The 22,071-nt window shown below is 28.9% G+C and overlaps 2 protein-coding genes across 3 annotated transcripts; both read right to left on the minus strand.

Moving 5' to 3' along the window:
• Positions 1–293: 293 nt before the first annotated feature.
• Positions 294–21,179, minus strand: LOC132920309 (uncharacterized). Of its 2 annotated transcripts, XM_060982588.1 has the most exons (9): positions 20,980–21,179; positions 20,680–20,760; positions 11,926–11,952; positions 9,099–9,128; positions 8,874–8,962; positions 6,867–6,987; positions 6,416–6,633; positions 1,615–1,863; positions 294–372 (listed from the first exon to the last, which is right to left on the minus strand). In XM_060982588.1, the coding sequence occupies exons 1-9, from the start codon at positions 21,062–21,064 to the stop codon at positions 298–300; spliced, it is 975 nt and encodes a 324-aa protein (XP_060838571.1). In that variant the 5' UTR covers positions 21,065–21,179; the 3' UTR covers positions 294–297. The 2 variants fall into 2 exon arrangements, with proteins under 2 accessions (XP_060838571.1, XP_060838580.1); XM_060982597.1 differs by lacking the exon at positions 8,874–8,962 and having other exon boundaries at positions 20,980–21,175.
• LOC132918498 (uncharacterized) lies at positions 14,284–18,651 on the minus strand. Its single transcript, XM_060979751.1, has 3 exons — positions 16,550–18,651; positions 14,918–16,419; positions 14,284–14,354 (listed from the first exon to the last, which is right to left on the minus strand). The coding sequence occupies exons 1-3, from the start codon at positions 18,214–18,216 to the stop codon at positions 14,284–14,286; spliced, it is 3,240 nt and encodes a 1,079-aa protein (XP_060835734.1). The 5' UTR covers positions 18,217–18,651.
• Positions 21,180–22,071: the final 892 nt, after the last annotated feature.

Genomic DNA, 22,071 nt, shown 5'->3' on the forward strand with positions numbered 1-22,071 from the left:
CATTATCATCATCTCATGAGTAATTATTTAAAATAAAATGTTCAACATTTATTAAACATCAAAAATAGTGTAATATGGAAATACTATAATATATCATATTATACATAAATATATGCTGTTTTTTTACTATATTATCTAACTGATATTTTTTTAATAAAAAAAAAAAATTAATTTTAATTTTTTTTAATAAAGAATATTTAATAAAATTTAAGAAATAATTGTATTTTAAATCTGTTTTTTTAATGTTAACTTAACTAAAATAAGTATTACAATTTAATCTGTATTTTTTATAATTGTCTATTTCTTTTTAGCATTCAGACGTGTGTATATTTTTTCATAATATTCTTGTACTTTTTTGTTGACATAGCGAGTCTGTTGAAAATAAAACAAAAACTTAAATTAATATTAATATATAATAATATTATAACGTCATACAAGACGATAAGGAAAAAAATGGTTTAAATGCAAAACATGAATAAATGAAAATAAATACCGGCCACAAAATAATTCTTATAAAAATGAACATTATTATTTTTAATATATTATCTATAATATCTTTAACATTATAACTGTATACGTTGACGCCGCTTTTTAATGAAATCATTTAAAATTTTTTATTTTTAAATGGCAACATATCATTTTGAATCTATCTAATTTAAAATTTAAAAAAATATATATCCTTTGTATCATCAAAAGACTCTATTTAATAAAGATAGTCAAGAATTTGAAATTATGGTATTTGATATTTAAAAATTTAAAAAACTAAAATTAGAATTAATTAATTATTAAAGGAAAAATAAAATTGAGCATGTTTGATGATTTACCTTGTATAGTGATTATAATAATATTAATTATTTCGTATAATATGTTTAACAATCTATTAATTATTATTAATGTAAAATAAGTCAATAATGAACGTGCACGTAAACAATAAGACGCATGAATAGGTTCGCCGGAAAATGAATTAAGACTAATCTAAATATTTTAACAAAATTTTAAATTCAAAAATTCTAATATAAATAATAGTATTTGGTGAAAAATTCATGTCTTTACAAGTATTAATCTTTATTTTACGATAAAAAAAAATTAGCTGATAAAAACTGGGTTTTTTTTTTTTTTTTTTTTATTAAATGAATATTTACAATCTGTATACATATAATACAATAAGTAAATTTGAGAAAAAAAAACTTAAACGAAAAAAAAAAGACAAAAAAGAACATGAAGGCTTGAGAGAAGGAGGCGTCCAGTGACACCACTTCAAAATGTCATTATATCATCAGTTTGTTAATTTAGTTTAATAGATCTCTGGGCCAACGTCGTTTTAATCGACGTAGCGGATTGATAGGGTTAGTTAAAGAACGGAGATTGGAGATAAGTGGATTTTGATAGTTAATTATGGCTGTGTGTAAACTGGGTTTACGTAAAAAAACCTAACCTCTTTAAAGCAACGACTAGGTCCAATATTTCCTATCAGAAACCACCCTCGAAGTTGAAGATAGAAATATTTTTCTACTTTAGAAAATGTAAGCTATAGTTTATTAAAGCACAATTCCTATTTTATAGTTCAAACTATGCAATTTAAAACTAAATTTTTATTTTTAAAATTTATATTACCTTTGAGTCTACAACATCTGCTTTACGTGCTATAAGAAGATGTTTCATAGTTTCTTCGTTATTACCTTGGTGGGAATACGCTCTAGCTAATAAATAATGAAATTCTCCAGTAAATGAACCAATTTCCTTTATATGATTTTCAAATGGTTTTAATTCTGCAACACAATCTAGACCTTTTTTTGCACTACCCGCATATAATCTTAATGCTGTTTTTAATAATATATTTTTATTTTCTTGTATTAATTTTATCTGAAAAAAATAACTATTATGTTAATAGAAAACTTAAAACATGATATGTAAATAATAGAATATTTAATGTAATTTAATTTATTTCTATAAAATGTATGTTATATATCATCAATTGTTTAATATATTATATTAAAGTATAATCTAGTATTATAATTTATAATATTTTTTTATTATTATCAAAAATGAACAATAAAGGTATAAGGTTGGATTGATGAAAATAACTAACTCAATTTAAGTAAAGTTAAATGAATAAGACTACACTAGATCTTAAATACAAAACTAATTTTAGTAACGTAAAATAAAAAAATATATTATTGGAACTCAGTTTAAAAAAAGGTACCTAATCTATTTATTAAATTATTAAATGGATCATATGAAGAATATTTTGTGCCTATATATTTATGACATAATTATATTATCAAGAATACAAGAAGCATAATAGAAGTATGCAATAAATTATAGTAAGTATTAATAGTTATTACTGTAATTATAGTATTAGATTATTTTAATTTAAAACCATGCACCCATCAACATTACAAATTTTTAAAATTAGAAAAATTCCCGGGTCAACAATATTGTTTACCTGAAGGAAATATGTAAACTCTCTCAAGTGGCTTTAAAATTTAAATAAACAGAGATGATACTAGCGAAATTGGAAAATGACTGCGTTATATTTTTAGATTAGTTTTCATAGATTCAAATAAAGTTTATGTATTCACATATCACATTAAATGCAATAATGCTTACATTAAATGAAATATTGGAAACTTTTGCTTCATACTTAGTTCACAAGTATATAAATGAATATGCAACATAATATATGAATATAACATAGTATACTATGTGAACTTCAGGATTATCGTCAACTTCATAAAAAATAATCAACGCTTGTAAATCGTTCAATTTACATAACAATTAATATTTAGCACTCATTCATCTTTATTTATATTTATTAGTGCCCCTAAAAGGTATTCAAACCGAAAGTGTTTATATAAATTCAAAATTAAGTAAATAAAAATGCTTATAATGAAAATAATGAAAATATTGTAAAATTTAGACAACTAGAAGGCACTAAGTTTTTTAAATCATTAGGTTCATATTTCATAGCATCATAAAAATCAATTTTTTTATATTATTAACATTATTTTTTAATTAATATAAATGACTTTTTTTTAAATTAAATTAAAACGTATATTAAATTAAAATATTGTATATTCAAATTCTCATAATTATTAAATTACAATGATACAATTATGATATTTAATTTAAGTTATTATAGACTTATATTATATTATAGAGTTTACATGTGACCGACAGGAAATTCTGAAGTAGACCCAGAAGAGTTTACAATCGCCCATATTTATTTAACTGAAAAAAGATAAACAAGTGAGCATCACTTTCATAATTTTCTACTGCAATGCATACATAGTACATAAGTCTGAGATTATTATTAGTAGATGAGTTGCGTCCCACTAAAAAGGTTCGTAAAAGGTCATAGTCTATTTGCGTCCAATAGCCAATAGGCAATAGTATCTTTTTACTTTTCAGACAACCTATAGTTGTGTATTTATAGCATAAATTACGAAAAATATATTACAGATTATTACATCACAAAACAGATTAATTATATGATTCAATTAAACAGGGTGATTCTTTAATTAATAAATGAAAATGATATTTTTGAAAAGTTGAAAATCGAAGCATTTGTTCGACAACTTATCGTGTACTCATATATGTATCTATACATATAAAATATCATTGAAAAAATAATTAATTCATCTCTATGTTCAGAATCTAAAAGATAAATTATTCTAAAATCAATTAAATTAGTTAAGTTTAGTAGTACGACTCAGTAGTACCATCTAGCAGATTAATTTAGTAAATATCTAGATCAGGTTCATTCGAGACCTCTTGGGGTTCCCCGTGATTGTGTAGGAGGATGGTCGATTAATAAGTAATAGATGGTAATATAGTTTGGTTAAATGAGTAAGTGTTAGAATTTCTAAATTTTAATTATTTTTTATGGTATAAGGAGAAAATATATTTGACGAAATCCTAATTAGTTCTTAAGTTAACAGGTTTGGCTAAATCCCATATTTGAATTGTATAGGTCCTCCTACTACATAGTCTGATAATAATTTTATTTAGTTTATTACTGGTTGATATTTTGGATCGGAGGTATGAGCGAAGCAGTTTTAGTGTGAAATTTAATTATTTTATTTTATTCTTAAGATGTTGAGCCTAAATGAGGAGTCTATTAATCATCAAACCCAATGGCGTAAAATAATTGTATTGTCGGCATTACTCAAGAATTACATAATAAACAAGTAAATTGGATAATCAAGAACAGTCGATGGAATAAATAATAATAATAATAATAGTGATAAAGATCCAATGGTGAACGCCGAACAATCTCAACAATTAGAACCTAATAAATAATTTTTTCTACGTATACAATAATTATTATAGTTGTATTTCGACTTCTTGTCGATCGATCTGACCGATCATATTTCGCATCAGATTATTGATATACCTAAGGTGTAGGTGTGAGTGTTGTGCAAAATTTTAGAAATAAGCAAATTATTATATTATTGATTATTGACATGTTTAAAATTTGGGCCGTAACACGTTTGGACACAAAATTACATTTTTACCTGGGATTTTGAAGAACGATTGGGAACACACGTTTAGGTGCACTTTTTTTCAGACCCAAAAATTCAATACAACGTTTGGGTACATAATATTTTTTAAATAATACCACATTTAGATACACTTTTTTACTTCGAAACTTTTAATTTTATTTTATAGAGCTTATTAGCGTTACCCAGGAGACACCGCGAGGAGGTTGATTCTTAATAGTCTTCCAAAAACATTTATTATTATTTTTGTTATAACTAATATTTTAATTATTTTATTTTGTCATTTTATATTAAAATATTTGTGAATATATTTGGTTAATCTTATTTTATTTATTTACTTTTTTTCCCGACACAATTTGTAGTCGCGATACTATACGATATTAATCATAGAATAATCAAAATAATAAAAGTAATTGATATTAATTGATTTGGAGATAAAGTATATGAGTATACCACTATTATAGATCACGTATTTATAAAGTGTACCCAAACGTGTCTTGTATAGTTGTATGTGTGTACCTAGTGGCGTAATTACGGGGGGGGGGCAAAGTGCGCGCTTGCTCCCCAACCTCCTCTGAAAATTAACTATTAAACAAAATTTGACAATTTAAAAAAACTGTATATTAAAGAAAATATTTTTTTGATTGATAATGTTGTTGAATCGATAAATATAAATATATATAATTATTATTGTTATAAGAGTAATTTTATAAGTTTGTAAAACAATTTACCACGGTTTTATTTATACAAAAATAATACTTTTTTCTTAAATAAAATATGTAAGAAGTTTTATAGTATTAAATTCTATATTCTATCATTTATTTTATTATTTTCATTTACTGAAATGAATTACTAATTACTACCTATATAATTGTCTATTTGACTTTATATAATCCATAATTATTATTAACAGGACTCGGGACTTAAATCATTTGCTTATCTTTATGGATTGACTTCAAATGTAGCAGAGTGCTATGGAGTGTATGCAATGTTGCAACACGTTCAATTATGAAATTTGAAAGTGTTTTTTTTTTGCTTTTTTCAACGATTTTTTAAAAAGATGCTTATTTCCAGTTTTTTGATTATTTTTGCTTTTTTGACCAGTTTTTCTATTTTTTATAGTTTTTTTAGAAGATCCCTCAGAAAATCTATAAACATTAAGTCAAAATGTCTCGAAAGTGAAGTTTGATTTTTTTATAATATAAAAATTTTTTTTTTATTTTGATTTTTTAGTTAGAAACTTTTCCTAATCATTTTGTATCAATATTTTTTGTAATACTTAATTATATTATTTTTAGCACTGTTATAAATTATGTTTTTTGATTAAATATTTTTGCTCAAATTTAAGTTTTTTAAATGCTTATTTGAGTGCTTTTAATGATGTTTTTAAGCGCTTATTTTAATGATTTTCAGTGCTACAAATCCCGAGCCCTGATTATGAACAATTTTGAAATTTCGCCCTCCCTCCTAACTAAAATTCCTAGCTACACCACTGTGTGTACCCAAACGTTCTCTAATTTACAAGGTAAAAACGAAAATACCTTTTATTTTATGTGCCCAAACGTTGAGTCTATTTGTACCCAAACGTGTTGGCTTTTGGGTCAATGTGACCAATGTAAATTTTTTTTTTTTTTGTCCTCCACCCCTTAAATACGTCACCGAATACCAATCAAACCAATTATTTAACTGTGGGGGAAGTGAGAATTAAGTTATTATTAAATGATTTAAATGAGACTGGGGTAATAATAACTTAAGTATGGTTTTAATCTAACATTAAAAATCACATAATCTAACCTAATACTAAAATGCATATAACATTATATTAACTATATAGGTTCAATATAGTATATTAATACATATATAGTCTAAAATAATTATCATTCGTTATTTTATAAAATTAGGTTATTATTTACTTCACATGATATTCTCGTTTCAATGTATTTTAATGTTTTATCATCTCCTAAGTATTTTTCTGCTTCTTTAGTAGATTTTCTTATCCAATATCTCATTATTCGATTTTCCTCAATTTTATGACTGAAGCTAAAGGATTCGAGCAATTGAATTTTCTTCCTTAGACATTCACCCGGGTTCTCTTTTAATAACTTTTGACAATTGTGTGCATAATAAAGTCCTAAAATTGGTTAAAACAATTTAGATATCTATTTAAATATTAAAAAATTAATTAAACAGTGTTTTTTTAATTAAGTTTTTCAACAAGCAAAATCCCTCAACTTTTCGCATACTACTAATGGTACCATAGTAGAGATAAACCTCAAAGTATCAATAGATCTTCAAATAAATAAAAATTTAAATAAAATAAAAAAATTAAATTTTTAAATTCTAAAGTAAAATGTATGAACTTACCTTGAGCAAATGTAAATTTTACCTTCGGACAATTGTATACAGTACCATAATATTTTATCAGTTCTATGGTGGCTTGAAGTTTTGCAAGAATAAGCGACTTTTTATGTTCAATGTTGCCATTCTATAAACAAATAAACAAAATGTATAGTTTTTTTTATACTTTATACACTTATATCCATAAGTATGTTTTTATCTTAAAATATTAGGTATTATAAAATAAAAGCCGATGAAATGTTTAAAAAGTCGGCGTATCATTCAGTGTTAATTTCAATAAAGAAAAAAAAATTATACCCAACAGAAAATGTATGACATTTGCCGATGTTAAAATAAAAAGACGTTAATAGCCTATCGATTTTATCTTCATCTACGAAACTAATCGGTGATCAAATAATTCATAAACTATTAATAACTTATTCTTATCGAAAAACAACCATAAGTCATAACCACTTTTTGATAAAATCGATTTTTTGATTTTGCTGTAACTCAAAAATAAATCATTGTAAATACTTGAAATTTTCACAAAATATTTGTATTGGCGTTATCTATTTACGATTAAATTTTCAAATTATTTAGAATTTTTTTAATACTATTTATAGACCATTGAAATTTTTGATTTTTCTAAATTTTTTTACTTGAAATGCCGATAAAAATAATTTGACTTTCCAAAAACTCTTTAAAATTTAATACAAGGTTTATTATAAGTTATACTTATCGTAGAAAAAATAAAAATCCATAATCGTTACTCACAATTTTTGTTGTTAAGCATTTAAAGTTTAAATGTTTACGAAATATATCAAAATCGCGTAAATTTGAAAGGAATTTTGAAGTTGAAATTTCATAAAATTTTTGTGATTTATATCTAATGTTAAAAACCCCAATACAAGATTCTTTATTAGTTTTCCTTCAAGTAACTGGAAAAAAAAAATTTAGCGTCAATATAGAAATAATTTTAGGAGCGTATGAAATTTAATTTTTTACGATAGCGCTTAAAATATCGATGTATTAAAATTTTAATATAGGTAATAATATAATATATCCTACTAATTATCCTAGACTGATAAATCATCTCCGTTCAGAATCGTTTTTCATATACAATGATACCTGTCATTGCATTCAAATTTAACACATCCTTTATAGTGACCTACTCTTCTCTAGTTATACCATCTCTACAATACAGCAGAGCGATACCTACTTGCCCACCTTTTTTAGATTATGTACTTCATTTAAAAATTATCGAAAAACTACAACACGCTTGTGTAGGTTATCACTTATCACTCTAAGGCTGTAGCTTAAAACTTTTTTTATACTTCTATACCCCCCCTCTTCTGAAATATAAGGTCTAAAATAAACACTGGAGTCATTCTGCTATACGTATTAACTGTTCGTTGCATATAATATACTGCCGTCAAAATTTAAACTTTTAAAGTTTTCTGTTACTCAACAACAAAATTGTATCATACATATATAAAAATGCCTACAAATAGTATAAAAACATCCAAAATATTTTGAAAATTTTAAACTTATGTGTATTAAATACTAATATAAATACTAGATAAAAAAAATTAGAGTATCAGAGTATTTACAGTTAATCATTTTTTCGAAAAATGGACTAGCAATTCACTTTTTTTAAATTTTTTTTGTTTGCTTAGTTACCCGATTATTTTAAAAATACTAAAGTAATTTTACTTTTTATACCCTATTGATAATTTACAACTTTTACAATTTTCAGAAATTTTCCTCAAAATTTATGAACCGAACATTTTTACTTCTATAAAATGCTTCTTCAGAAACTAAAAAACAAATATATACGTCATACCCAGTATTGAAATGAATTTAATAAAAACCAGTATTGAAATGAATTTTAAAAAAGTATGAAATATCAATAATTGTCTAAAATTATTGAAAATATTATAATATTGAATATACATTTTTTCAGTTGTATGTTTTGGTAATCGTTAATCTATAATATATTTTTAGAACCAATGAAAAAAATTGTAATCAACTTACACTAGGCAGCTTGTTAAGTTTATTAAATGCACCAATTTTAATCAAATCAGCCTCATTTGATATCAAATCCAATAGTTTAGAAACATCATCTAGAATTTATACAGCTTATAAACTACTAACATTAAGTTATTTTATTTGAATTATAGATTTAATGAAATAATAAATAATAATAGTTTCAATACATGTATACATTTTAATTATAAGTAAATTGAAATATAGACGTACTTTCTTTAACAGCAGGTGCAAATCCAATAACTGAAAATAAATGTTTAATGAAAAAGAGATTAATATATATTATTATTTAAACATTTAAAATAGCATAATTTTTAATTTACGTACGTATACGCATAGGCGTAAATGGGTGGGGCTTGGGGCCCTTTGGGGGGCTTATCCCCCCTAGAATTGCTATAGCCTCCCCGAAAACTAATGATTTAATTACATAATGCATTCGAAATCCAGTATAGGACTGAGCTACCCCCCCCTCCCCACAAACACACAAATTTCAAAAAATATTTGCGCCTATGCGTTATGCGTATAAATATAGCATAATATATGAGTATATTTATAGTATAAATCATATTATACTGTATAATATAATATATAGTACAAATATACCATGTGTTCACGGAGACAGGTAACGTTGTTTAACTCAGCACTTAGGGACATAATTTTTAATTCGTTATATGGATCATAAATCTAGTCAGAATAGTTACTTTAGACTAGTAAAATACTCAATTTATTTTACTTACAATGTTCTTTAAAACGTGTATTCTACAAATACGTACCTCAACTTAATTTGTTTTTCAATAAAAATTCTTATTTTAAATTCCGAGTGGATCGGTGGTTTATTGGTATTTGACCTTACAACGATTTCCGATTTTATTCCTATTTGGTAGAAACTGTTGCTTTAGGAAGACAGCCAGACAGGTAGGCGCTATTTATACTGACATCCATTGAGTATTTGATAAGTTGATCATTTTTTCTGGATGAATTATACAAATAAGAATCTGCAAGAGATCCATAGTTTTTGTAGTTTTCTTCATATTAAGAGAACTGAGAATGCTCTTAATTAGTGAAAATTAATAAATCAACCTCCGATATTACAAAATATGTTACGTCAGAAGTTCAGCAAGGTGATCATTTATCACCATTGTTCTTTCTGTTATTTATTAATGATCTGATTAAATATTTCAAAACTTGTAAATGTCTACTATTTGTGAATGACATGAAAGTATTTATTCCTATCTGTTCTACCAATGATACCCTAAGACATGATTTAAATCAATTTGTAATATGGTAGGTACCTACTTATTAAATGGTATTGTCTTTGAATACTTCTAAATGTCTTCACAGTTTCACACTTCATTCAACCGCTCCAAATCCTATTTTAATTCTCATTATTATATAGAATCTATATTATAGATGATGTCTCCCTCCAATCAAGTACAAGATTCATGTATTATCCTAATAACCGATTTATCCTTTAATGTACATATAAATAAAATATATTAGAGAAGTCATCGTGGTTTAGAGTTTATTAAACGTAAATGCTGTGATTTTAATCGCAGTTAATGAGTTGTGTCCCAACGAAATTTTTCGTACACGAATTGTGTCCTAACTGTCTTATGAAGTTCTACACATGTTGTGTACTGATAAATACAAATCGATACTTTACACAAGAATAAAATATGTATAAAAATGGTATCATTTAAATTTTTGCTTAATATGTAAAAAATATACTAATATTATTAAAATTATTTATGTAGTTATTTTTACTTTTTATTCATATTAATTAGATGAAACAAAATTGATTATTGTTAGTTTAGGTCAATATTTTTACTAAAATAATATTATGACGATTTCTTTTACGAACTTCTCAATTTTCTTTTAAAATATAATACGAGTATATAACCTATCTTTTATTGTACTAGACAAATTTCTCAAACTGAATTTATAAAAACTTGTTTTATTTACATTATTGCCTGGCATGTATTATTATTAAAATTATTTGTGTAGTTATTTTTAATTTTATATTTATATTAGTTAGACCAAACTTATGTGTAGCCCAAAAAGAACTGATGGACACAATTCGTATAACTCGAAAAAAACTGAGGAACACAATTCATGTAATCTGAAACCAAAATATTGAACAAAAACAAAGATGTGATTGCAAGCTTTTTGGGTTTAAAGTCACTAAAAATCAGACGGTTAGTTTTTGATGCTACTTTTGTCCACAAAATCTCGAATAGAGATATCGATTACCTTGAATTATTATAAAAAATTGGTCTTAATCTTTCAATTCTATACATAATTCTCATTTTGCTATACCACAAACACAATTATAAAAATGATTTTATTAATGAGTAGTTTGGTATGTTGCCTACCAAAATTATGCTATTAAATAAATCATTTCGGTTTTTTTAATTTTTGTAGCACTTTAAAAACATTATTTATGATTTAAATAATTAATGTATATTTTTATTTGATAATTAGTACTCCTCACTTACTATTTACTGTACTCTAATCCCTTGGGGTGATTATTTATTATATTAGATATTATTTATTGATTTATTTATAAATAAACTATTATTATTTTTATAAATTCTGAATGGACCAATGGGTTATTAGTATTTGACTTTACAATGATGTGTTTTTTATAGTTATTGTTTTATATGTATGTATCTCATACAATTTTTACAGTGATATAAATATATGATAAGTACATGGAGGGTTTTCTTTGACCGTTTTTTAAATATATTTTGCAAAGAAATTTTTATTCATAGGTGGTATTTTGATAATGCAGAATAACCACATGAGTCATTATTAGTTGCTGATATTTTGTTGGCAAATGTCAAATAACAATATTCATTGATGTTCAAATGACCAATGTTAATTTAAAATAGATTTCAAACGAATTTAAATATGTGCATAAAAAACTAAGTTATACAGCGTTCCTGTTTTTGTTGACATATGGTGTAACGGTGTGCATATTTAATATTCATAATTTCATACAGTTTCATACAGTGTGTAATATATTATAATATGTTTTTACCTTTTTGAAAGTTTCTTGCAAATGAACCTGAGAAAGAAAAATAACTATCAATAATCAATAAAAAATTATATATTATGATTCGTGGACAATTATTCATATTGGACGATTCTTAAGAATTCAAGTAATAATACAATTGTGTTAACATTTAATTGTTATTACATTTTTTTAATATAGATATAACTATTACGAAACAATGTGATAATTTATACTATAAATCATGCCTATAAGTGATTATATAATGTATATACTATAATATATAGACATTATTCATAACTAATTACTAATACTAATGACTCATTAGGTAACTACAAGGGCGTCCATTGGGGGGGGGCAAGGGGGGACATGCCCCCTGGCTTTTCCGTGTCTATTATACATTTATATAATTATTATACTATTATACTATTATATATATTATTATTATTGCTCAAAAAGATCAGGTAAGTACCCCAATGAATGAACCTCAAACTTGTGATGGTTTAATAGTAGAAAGTACACTAGAAATTGGGTACTATATCAATGTTCATTCAATTCGAGATGATCTTAGATTAAAATTGTTGACTACTCCATATGTGCCACCAATAGATTATGATTTTAAAAAAGATGAGGATACTGCGGCTAAAAGAGGGTTTTCTCGAACACACTTAGAAAGGTATCAATGGATGGTATATTCCCCTATGGCTAAGGAAGTTTTATGCAAATACTGTGTTCTATTTCGCCCCACTTTGCTAAGAGGTTCATTTGGAGTATTCATTTTTTTTTTTTTTTTTTTTTTTTTTTTTTTATTAAAAGAAACTTTGTAAACAATTAGCTTCGACAATTATGATTATAAATATTACATAGAAAACAATATTAACAACAAAAATAATATTACAAATAAATTAAATTTTTAAACCAGTCTGGTTGATGAAGGATATAAGTGAGGTAATAATTGGTACATTTGGTGAAGAGAGAATGGATTGAGTGTCGAGTTTGACATTAAAGGAGTGGATTAGGGTGAAGAGGGTATTGCGTTGGGGAACCAGAGAGGGACAGTGAAAAAGTATATGTGAGATATCGCAAATCATGGGATCGTGAACGTGGAACATACATAAAGGAGAGTCATTGAGAGAAAGTTTATAAGAGTGAGAAGGTAGTAAGGTGTGTCCAAATCTTAGACGTGAAAAAGAGGTAATTATTTTACGATTTAATTTGAGGTTGTGAAACCAAGGGTGAGAGGGGATAGATGGTGAGATATTTTTGTACCAAGAGGCATAATTGGGGGCTAGTCCGTTCCATTGGTTGCGCCATAAATTATAAATATGGTATTTTAATAAGGGACAAAAATCGGTCCAGGGAATTAGAGTAGGAGAAGGACAGCAGAACGAGGAGGTAGATTTTGCAATGGAGTCCGCTATTTCATTTCCTTTTATACCAGAATGGCCGGGCACCCAAAGGAATTCAACTATAAAATCTGAAAGGGTAAGTTCATATAGAAGTTGCCTGATCCTAATGGAAATAGGAGAAGGACGGGAATTGAAAAAATCGGAGGAGAGGCTAAGAAGACATGATAAGGAATCGGAGACGATGAGATAACTGCTGGGGGGGAGGGCAGAGATGGTCGAAAGGGCTTCTAATATTGCGAAGCATTCCGTAGTGAATGATGAGGCTGAAGAGGGTAGATTATTAGACATGGAGATGTGTAAGTCAGGAATGAAAAAAGCGTAACCAGCCGAAAGAGGGGAAACTGAACCATCTGTATAAATTAGGGTGGAATTTGGAAAATTATTTTGAATGTAGTCTAAGAAAAGATTGTTGACGATGATGGGTGATATAGATTTAAGTGCCTTGGAAGTAAAGTTCAGAAAATGTCTGTTGGTGTGAACTATAGGTGAGTAGGAGAGAGCCAAATAATTAATTTCATATAAGGGTAATATTTTAGAATTGGTAACAAAATTACGGATTGAAGATAAGGAGTATGCCGTGGAGGCAAGAATTGGGAGAGATTTTTTAACGTAACGCCAGGAGAAGTATATGTCAAGAAAGGAATTAAATATTGTGGAATGACGAAGGGAGAAGTTTTTTAGTAGAAATTTACCAGCCAACCATCTGTTTCTGATATTAAAGGGGGGGCATGCCGTCTCGATCTCAACGGCCGCATTAGGGGTAGATTTAAGGGCACCAATAATTGACTTAAGGCAGGAGTTTTGGAGATTATTAATTTTTTTCCAATGTGAATAGGATGCGGAGCCTGATAAAAAGCATCCATAGTCAAGTTTGGACCTTATAACAGCTTTGTAAATGATTAAAAGTGTGGAGGGATGTGATCCCCACCACGTATTGGAAATTGATCTAAGGAAATTGGCCCAAAGAGAGGTAAATTTAATGAGATGTTGAAGATGCGGAGCCCAGCGTAATTTGGAGTCTAGTGTTAGTCCTAAATACTTTATGTTCTGGACAATTGGAATTGGAGAATCGTTTATAGTGATATCTAAAGAGAGAAGGTAACGTCTTCTAGTGAAAATCATGGCCTTACATTTTTCGGGAGCTACAGAGAAAAAGGAAGAAGATAGAAGGTTTTGTAGGAGATTGAGCGAATTGTTTAAAGAGTCAATAGCGAGATCGATATTTGAATTGTAGGAGAATATGACAAGATCATCAGCATACACTAGGCACTCATGTCCAAGTGTATTTAGTTGTTTAATAATGAAATTCATATACAAATTAAAAAGAATGGGACTTAGGCAGCTACCTTGGGGTAGACCTGTGTAAGTGGAGCGTATGTTTGTAGAGCCGTATGGGGATGTGAATTTTAGAGTTCTATGTGAAAACAGGAGGGAGACAAGGTTAATGAATATAGGGGGTAGTTGGAGTGAATTAAGGTGAGATAGGAGAGTTGGTATATGGACAGAGTCAAAGGCACCACGAATGTCGATAAAGGCTGCAGGTAAAAAATGTTTGTTGTTAAAAGATTGGTATATTTTACTCGAAAAATTTGCGAGGCAATCAAGTGTACCTCTTCCTTTTCTGAAAGCATATAGGTTGTCAGAGAGAATAGAGTTATGTTCGAGCCACCAATCTAGGCGGTTTTTTAGAATAAATTCCATGGTTTTGCATAACGCTGAGGACAGGGCGATGGGCCTAAATGCAGTGGTAGAGTTGGCTTTGGGAATAGGTATGACTATAAACTCTTTCCAGGAGTCAGGAATTTTATTGAGGAGGAGAATTTTGTTGAGTATATTCAAGAGGTACTCGACGGCATTAGTAGGAAGGTGTTTGAGCATAACAGGGGAAATGTTGTCAGGGCCGGAGGCGATTGATTTACGTGAGGCGATGGCGGCGTTTAGCTCACTTAAGGTTATAGGCATGGAGATTATGTGATTAGTAAGTGTATTTGAGGCAGGCAAAATTGAATTATGTAAGGCTTCAGAAGATGAAGGGACATAACATGGTGCTACTTTACAACAGAAATCATTGAACCAACTGTCATTGTGAGGACGAGAGCGAGTAACAATACTATTGCGAAAGCGTTTAGCGGTGGTCCAGGTAGATTGAATGGATGAAGAAGGGTTGAGGTTCGTACAAAATTGTTTCCAAGCTAGTCTTTTAGATTCTTTTAAGAGACGTGTGGTTGCAGCGCTGGCATTGCGATAAGTAAGATAATCTTGAACGGAGCCTGAGCGAATGAAGGTTTTATATAAGGATTTGCGGTTGGAAACTGCTTTGGAACAGGAGGAGTTCCACCACGGGGGAGAGGGAGGGAAATTGTTAAGGTTATTACGTTTGATAGGAATTGTTTTCTTAGAAATATCTAAGATCATATGAGTGAACTGTTCATAATCTTTTAATGGACATGTGTAAGTGTTGAGAAGAGGGATAGAGGAATTGATGAGTTGAGAAAAAAGGGGCCAGTCAGCTTTATTGAGGTTAAATTTGAGATTGGGGGAGAGATAATTGGGTAAGGTAGATCTGTTATTTGGTAAGGAGTTAGGGTTTGTAACATTGACAGATATGATAATAGGTAAATGATCACTTCCGTTAGGATCGTCTATAATGCGCCAGGTTGAAAGCCAGAATAAATTTGGAGTGGATAAGGATAAATCAATACACGAATTGGTTGAGTTGGGTCTGCCTACATGCGTAGGTGAGCCGTTATTAAGTATATTAAGATTAGAAGAGTTCAACGCATCGTAGATTAAGTTACCCCGTCTGGTGGACGTAGTGGAACCCCAGGCTGGGTGATGGGCATTAAAGTCACCTGTAAAGAAAGAGTTGTGATCTGTGAGTTGGAAGAGAGAGTACCATACTTCAAAGGGGATAGGTGAATCATTTGGACTGTAGCAGGACCAGAATGATGTATTAGGTAAACCGTCAATATTTGTTATTTTTAGACCAATTAAATCGATATTATTTTCCAAGAGAAGTTGTTTTAAGGGGGGTTTAATTTCTATTAAAGATACATTAAGTGAGGTATGGGCGGCAATTGCGACGCCCCCGTAGCCATCGACTCGATCTTGTCTGAATAAATTAAAATGAGGAATAAAGCAATTACGGGATGGAAGTAACCAAGTCTCAGAAATAAGTATTATGGAACAATTATAGGAAGATACGAGGTGTTGGATAGAAGGTAGTCTTGCAGGAAGACTACGAACATTCCATTGTAGAATATTGACCATTAGAAGAAATAACGGAGATTTTTGGAATTGAGAGACAAGACATAAGGGATGATTCAATTAAGTTTTGAAGGGAAGAGGGAGATAAGGGAGAGAGGCTAGGGGAGTTGGATAAGGATTCGGAGAGTTTGATGCAGAAGGCATTGACCCAGGTTAGATCAAATTGAGGAGGTTTGGGATCCTGGGACCGATTTTTACTAGCATAATCTATGAAGTGCCCATTTGGTAGGGAAAAATTAGATTGGTTGGGAACGTGAAATTGTTTTTGTTTAGAGTGAGAAGAATGATTGTTATACTTCCTATGAGGTGTATGGTGGTAATGTGATTGAGAGGTTAACGGGGGGAAAGAGTTAGTGGAGGTATCCGGAACTTGATGAGAAGGATTTAACACAGACTGTTTATTAACAATATTTGAATAGCTAAATGCACTTGAGGAGTAATTATTTTTCTTGAGAGAGACTGCTTCGCGGAAGGGTAAGTTTTCCGTAGCCATAATTTTCTTAACATCCCTTTGGAATGACCACTCTTGGCAATTCCGGTCAGTGGAGAGGTGGGGGAGTTTACAGAAGATGCAAACTGGATCTGTTGCGTTGATTGAAGGGCAAGTAGTTAATGAATGGTCATTTAAGCCACAGTGGCTGCATTTGGATTTACTGCGACAGAATTTAGCCGTGTGGCCAAATCGCAAACAGTTATTGCACTGTATGGGAGAACGGACGCTAGGAGAAATTTTGAAAATGACGTTGTAAATTGATACGGCATCTGGGATTTTGGGGGATAAAAATTTTATTTCCACGACACGAGTAGGCGTTAGGACATTATCCTTTTTGATTGAAATGCGTTTGAAGGCAATAGCGCGGACTGTGTTATCAAGTCCTTCCCAGAAATCTTCTTCGGTTAGGGAACTATCGACTCTGATAATTCCGAAAGAGTAGATAAGCGTAGATGGAATATATGCTGTAAATCCAATGTTTGCGAGTAGAGGGGAGGTGAGAAAGTTGTTGGCTGAAACTTTAGTATTGAAGGTGATTTTGATTTTTTTATGACCAATTGGTTTGATGTTGTTGATGCCAATGAAATTGGTGGAAAAAATTTTTGCATATTTTAACGGGTGCCAGTGATCAATTTTTAGGTTGATATCTGAATGTTCCGCAATGGTAGTGAACGGACCGTTATAATCCGCGGAGAAAAATTTATTAAGTTGTTCGGAATTACGTAAGGACTGTATATCGTTGGAATCGTAATTTATATTAGTGTTTGAAATATCAGCGGTGTATGTTGTATTTGCGGAAACGGGAACATTAGCGTGATCGGTTGTAGAATGCGATAAATCTATATCTATATTCATATTATTAGAGGCCGTGTCATTAGTAGAATGAGATAACGAAATGTCGTAATCGAATGTATTGTTGGGCATATTTAATACTGGTGGATTATTTTTAATCTGCTGTAGAGTGGGAGATATAGGGCTAGTTGGAGTTGATACCTTCTTAGATTGAGATGCTTTTTTACTTGTCTTGGTGGTCCATTCCTGATCCGTGTTGTGTGGTCTGGAAGCATTTGGTGCTTTTTTTATTTTACCGACTGAATTGTTAAGAGCGTGCGGACGATTGTCGTCGCCGCCCGAAGACGACGCCGGCATTATACAAAAGGCGATAGCAAAACGTAGATACGGAGCGACAATTAACGAACGACTTGCTTCGATGGTTGACTTATCGCGACTGTGGAGTATTCATTATACGCAGTTTTAAAAAGTTTTATCAAATCCATGAAGAAGCTAAAAAGCATACTGAGAGTAGATGGCATAGTGAATCCACGGCTGCAGCAAAGTTTTTTCATGATATTCAAACGTTAAAAAAGAAAGATGTGACAGAACAATTAAATGGTGCTAGCCGAAAACTTATTGAAGAAAACCGCTTGAAATTAGTATCAATTATAAAAACAATAGTTTATTGCGGAACACATGACATAGCACTAAGAGGTAAACATTCAAATGAAGGCAATTTCCATGACTTGTTAGATTTTAGAATGGATGCTGGTGATGCTATTCTCATTGATCACTTTGATGCACTTCAAAAACTAAATACACATCATGTCGAATACAAAATGAATTGATACAAATTTGTGGAACAGTTATCCAAAATAAATTAGTTGAAAGTATCAACAACTCTATGGCATTTTCTATAATGGCTGATGAAACAGCTGACATTTCTGGGAAGGAACAAATGTCGTTAGGTATGCGTTGTTTTGACACGTCAACTATGAGCATAAAGGAAGAATTTTTAGGGTTTACAGAGTTAAAAAAACTCTATGCTGAAGCCATAGCATCAAATATTTTAGAATTTTCAAATAATGTTGGACTGAACATGACTAAACTTGTGGGTTTAGGGTTTGATGGATGCTCTACTATGGCAGGGAAAGAAAATGGAGTCCAAGCAATAATAAAAAGAAAATATGAAAGTGTAAGCTTCTTCCACTGTGCCTCTCATAAGTTTAATTTGGTTGTTAATGATTTGAATTCTTTACCTAAAATTCGCAACACCACAGTAAAAGAAATAATCAAATTTTTTCGTGAAAGCATCCTTCGGCGTAGACTTGTTCCAAACATTCCTCTGTTATGCGAAACACGATGGTCAGAAAAATATAAATCAATACGTTTATTTTATGAAAATTTCATAGCGATAAAAACAGCTCTTGATGAATTAGCAGTAAATAAGGATGTTAATTCATCTACTCGATCACGAATATTTCAGCTATCATGTGCTACATCAAAAGACACATTTGTTGTATGTTTGATTATAATTTCAACATATTCATCGATTTTAGAGCCAGTTGTCAATAAATTGCAGTCCATTAAAACTAATTTGTATACTGTGCATTAATACATCAAGACTAGTTTACTGTCAATTCTTAGGATGCATAGAACTCAATGTGATAGACATTTCAATAATATTTTTGAAACGATTAAAAGACTATCTGCAATGATCTTGACATTGAAATTAAAATTCCAAGACTATCAAACAAACAAACAAATCGCTCAAATCATAACGTTACCACACCTGAACAATATTATAGTAGTTATTTTTACCATATTTAGATTCTTTAATTAATTCTTTAGAATTTCGCTTCACGCAATCCAATTAAATTTCATTTAAAATAAGTAATTTACATCCATCAGAAGTAATAAAATTAAGCAAAAGTGATTTCATATGTACTCTAAAAAACATAAAGGATTTAAACAACATTGATAATCTTATAGAAGAAGGTAATACATGGTATTATTACTGGCATATTACTGAAAATTTAACTAACATTAATGAAGAGTGTAATATTTCTTACTATCTCAAGGATTGTGAATTTTTTCCATCTGTTAAAAAATGTATCATAACTTATATGAACATACCTCCAACCACATGTACGATCGAAAGATCATTTAGTACGCTTCGCCGTGTAAAAACGTGGTTAAGGTCTACTATGACGGAGCAGCGACTATCTGGTCTATGTATACTTAGTATACATATACAGAAAATTTATGATTTAAATTTAATTCAAGGTGTAGTGGACGAATTTTCAAAAAACAAAAGGAATTTACAGTTTTTGTTTTAATGTTCATCTATACTATTTTTTAAGTATTTATTCTAGTATAGTAAGTTATTGTATTAAGTTAAGTTATTGACACTTATAGAATTAAATAATAAAGTGAATTATTTGTGTTGTATATTTTACATTTAATTAAAAATTGAACTACCAACTCTAATTTATTTAATAAATAATTATATAGTTATGATAAATTAATAAATACTATTGTACATATATTATACAGTCATAAAATATTGTTCTACGTAAACTTACATGGTTACATATAGCAGTTAACAGGTTAACAGAATGGTCAATATTATTGCAAATATACAGTGTCCCCTCCCTATATTTTCAAAGATGGACGCCCTTGAGTAACTATTTAAAATTAATAATCGACTTGTTAATGATTAATTCCAGTTAGTTAGGTAGATACTACATACAGTTATTGTTTAAATTACAAATTAATTTTAGGTCTATTTTTATTCTCATTTTTCTTTCTATTAATAATTTTTATTGATTAAATTACTTGTACTCCAGTTCTTAAAAGTGTCTCCATTCAGAGTATTAAGTAGACTTGAGATGCTACTTTTTGAACTTTTTGGATCACCTTGAAATATAAACATTAGATATCATTAATATTTTTTAGCACCTAATTAGTATGCTCTATTAGCACTAAGAATATTAATGTTTAAGTACCCAAACAAAACACATTTTAATTATTGTATTACTACTTATAGTGATATAAATAGTATTACAGTACAAACTTAAATTTATTCCCTTTTCTTAGACTTGAATTTAAAAAATAATCTATTTAGGTTTGAGATACCTTTTCTATTAACACAGTCAGCAGTCATCAAAATTGTGAAAATTATTAATAAAATAGTAGTAGTAAAGTGCCGTTTGACTTTCATAGTTTATTTTATCGTAAGGGTAATATTTATTTTAAATTAATATATTTAGATTCACTAGTCGTTTGATGGCACTAAAAATGCAAACATTACATTTATTAATCGTCAAATAAGCACTTAGCACACTATGTTCCTAAATGGTATCATGAACATTGTATTTAAAGAAAAACAACTAAAAATATGAAAACAAAAAATAAAATATAAAATAGGTATACAACATCATTAACATCTGTATTCTGTATAGGTAACATAGTTTCAAATAATGGTATAGTTTAAAAACCATAGTTATTTTCTGTAAAAACTATATAGAAAACTAGATGTTTCCTTTGTTAAATAAACGAACACAATATAAAAATACACATCAGTCATCGGTCTATAATATCGCTCATTATACTAATTTAACAATTTAACATAACAAATCATTTATAGTCACAATTACACAAAACATAACACTTGTGTCAAATAATTATTTAAAATGTTTTTTTAAACCAAAAATATTATAAAAGATTTTGATCCTACAAAAAATAAATTGTAATTGTAATACAAACATTTTCAATACAAAACCCATTAATATTTATATTATATATTATTATTTATTATCATTATTGTGCTATGATAATATAAAAAAATCAATGAATAACTAAAATAAAAGTTTAGTCATCTGCGGCAAGCCGGCAAACTCTAATTTTTACCTTTATAACAAAATTATATTGCAAAATAATAAAATAAATATTGTTACTGTACTATACCTACGTCTATACTTACAATAAAGTTTATAATTAGATATCTAAAACATATCAATGTAAACTAAAATATAATGTAATATAATTATAAAAAAAATATTAATGCATAAATATTTAATATTAATATGATATAGTATTTAACAATAATTAAAAAATAAAATGGGTATGTAGGTAAACGTTTTTATTCACTCATCAACGCCCAGACCGAACCGCTGGGTCTAGAGACTTGACATTTTGTACAGAAGTTCCTTAAGCAATGTAGGGGCG

Source organism: Rhopalosiphum padi, chromosome 1, assembly GCF_020882245.1.
Source record: "Rhopalosiphum padi isolate XX-2018 chromosome 1, ASM2088224v1, whole genome shotgun sequence".
NCBI classification, from domain to species: domain Eukaryota; kingdom Metazoa; phylum Arthropoda; class Insecta; order Hemiptera; family Aphididae; genus Rhopalosiphum; species Rhopalosiphum padi.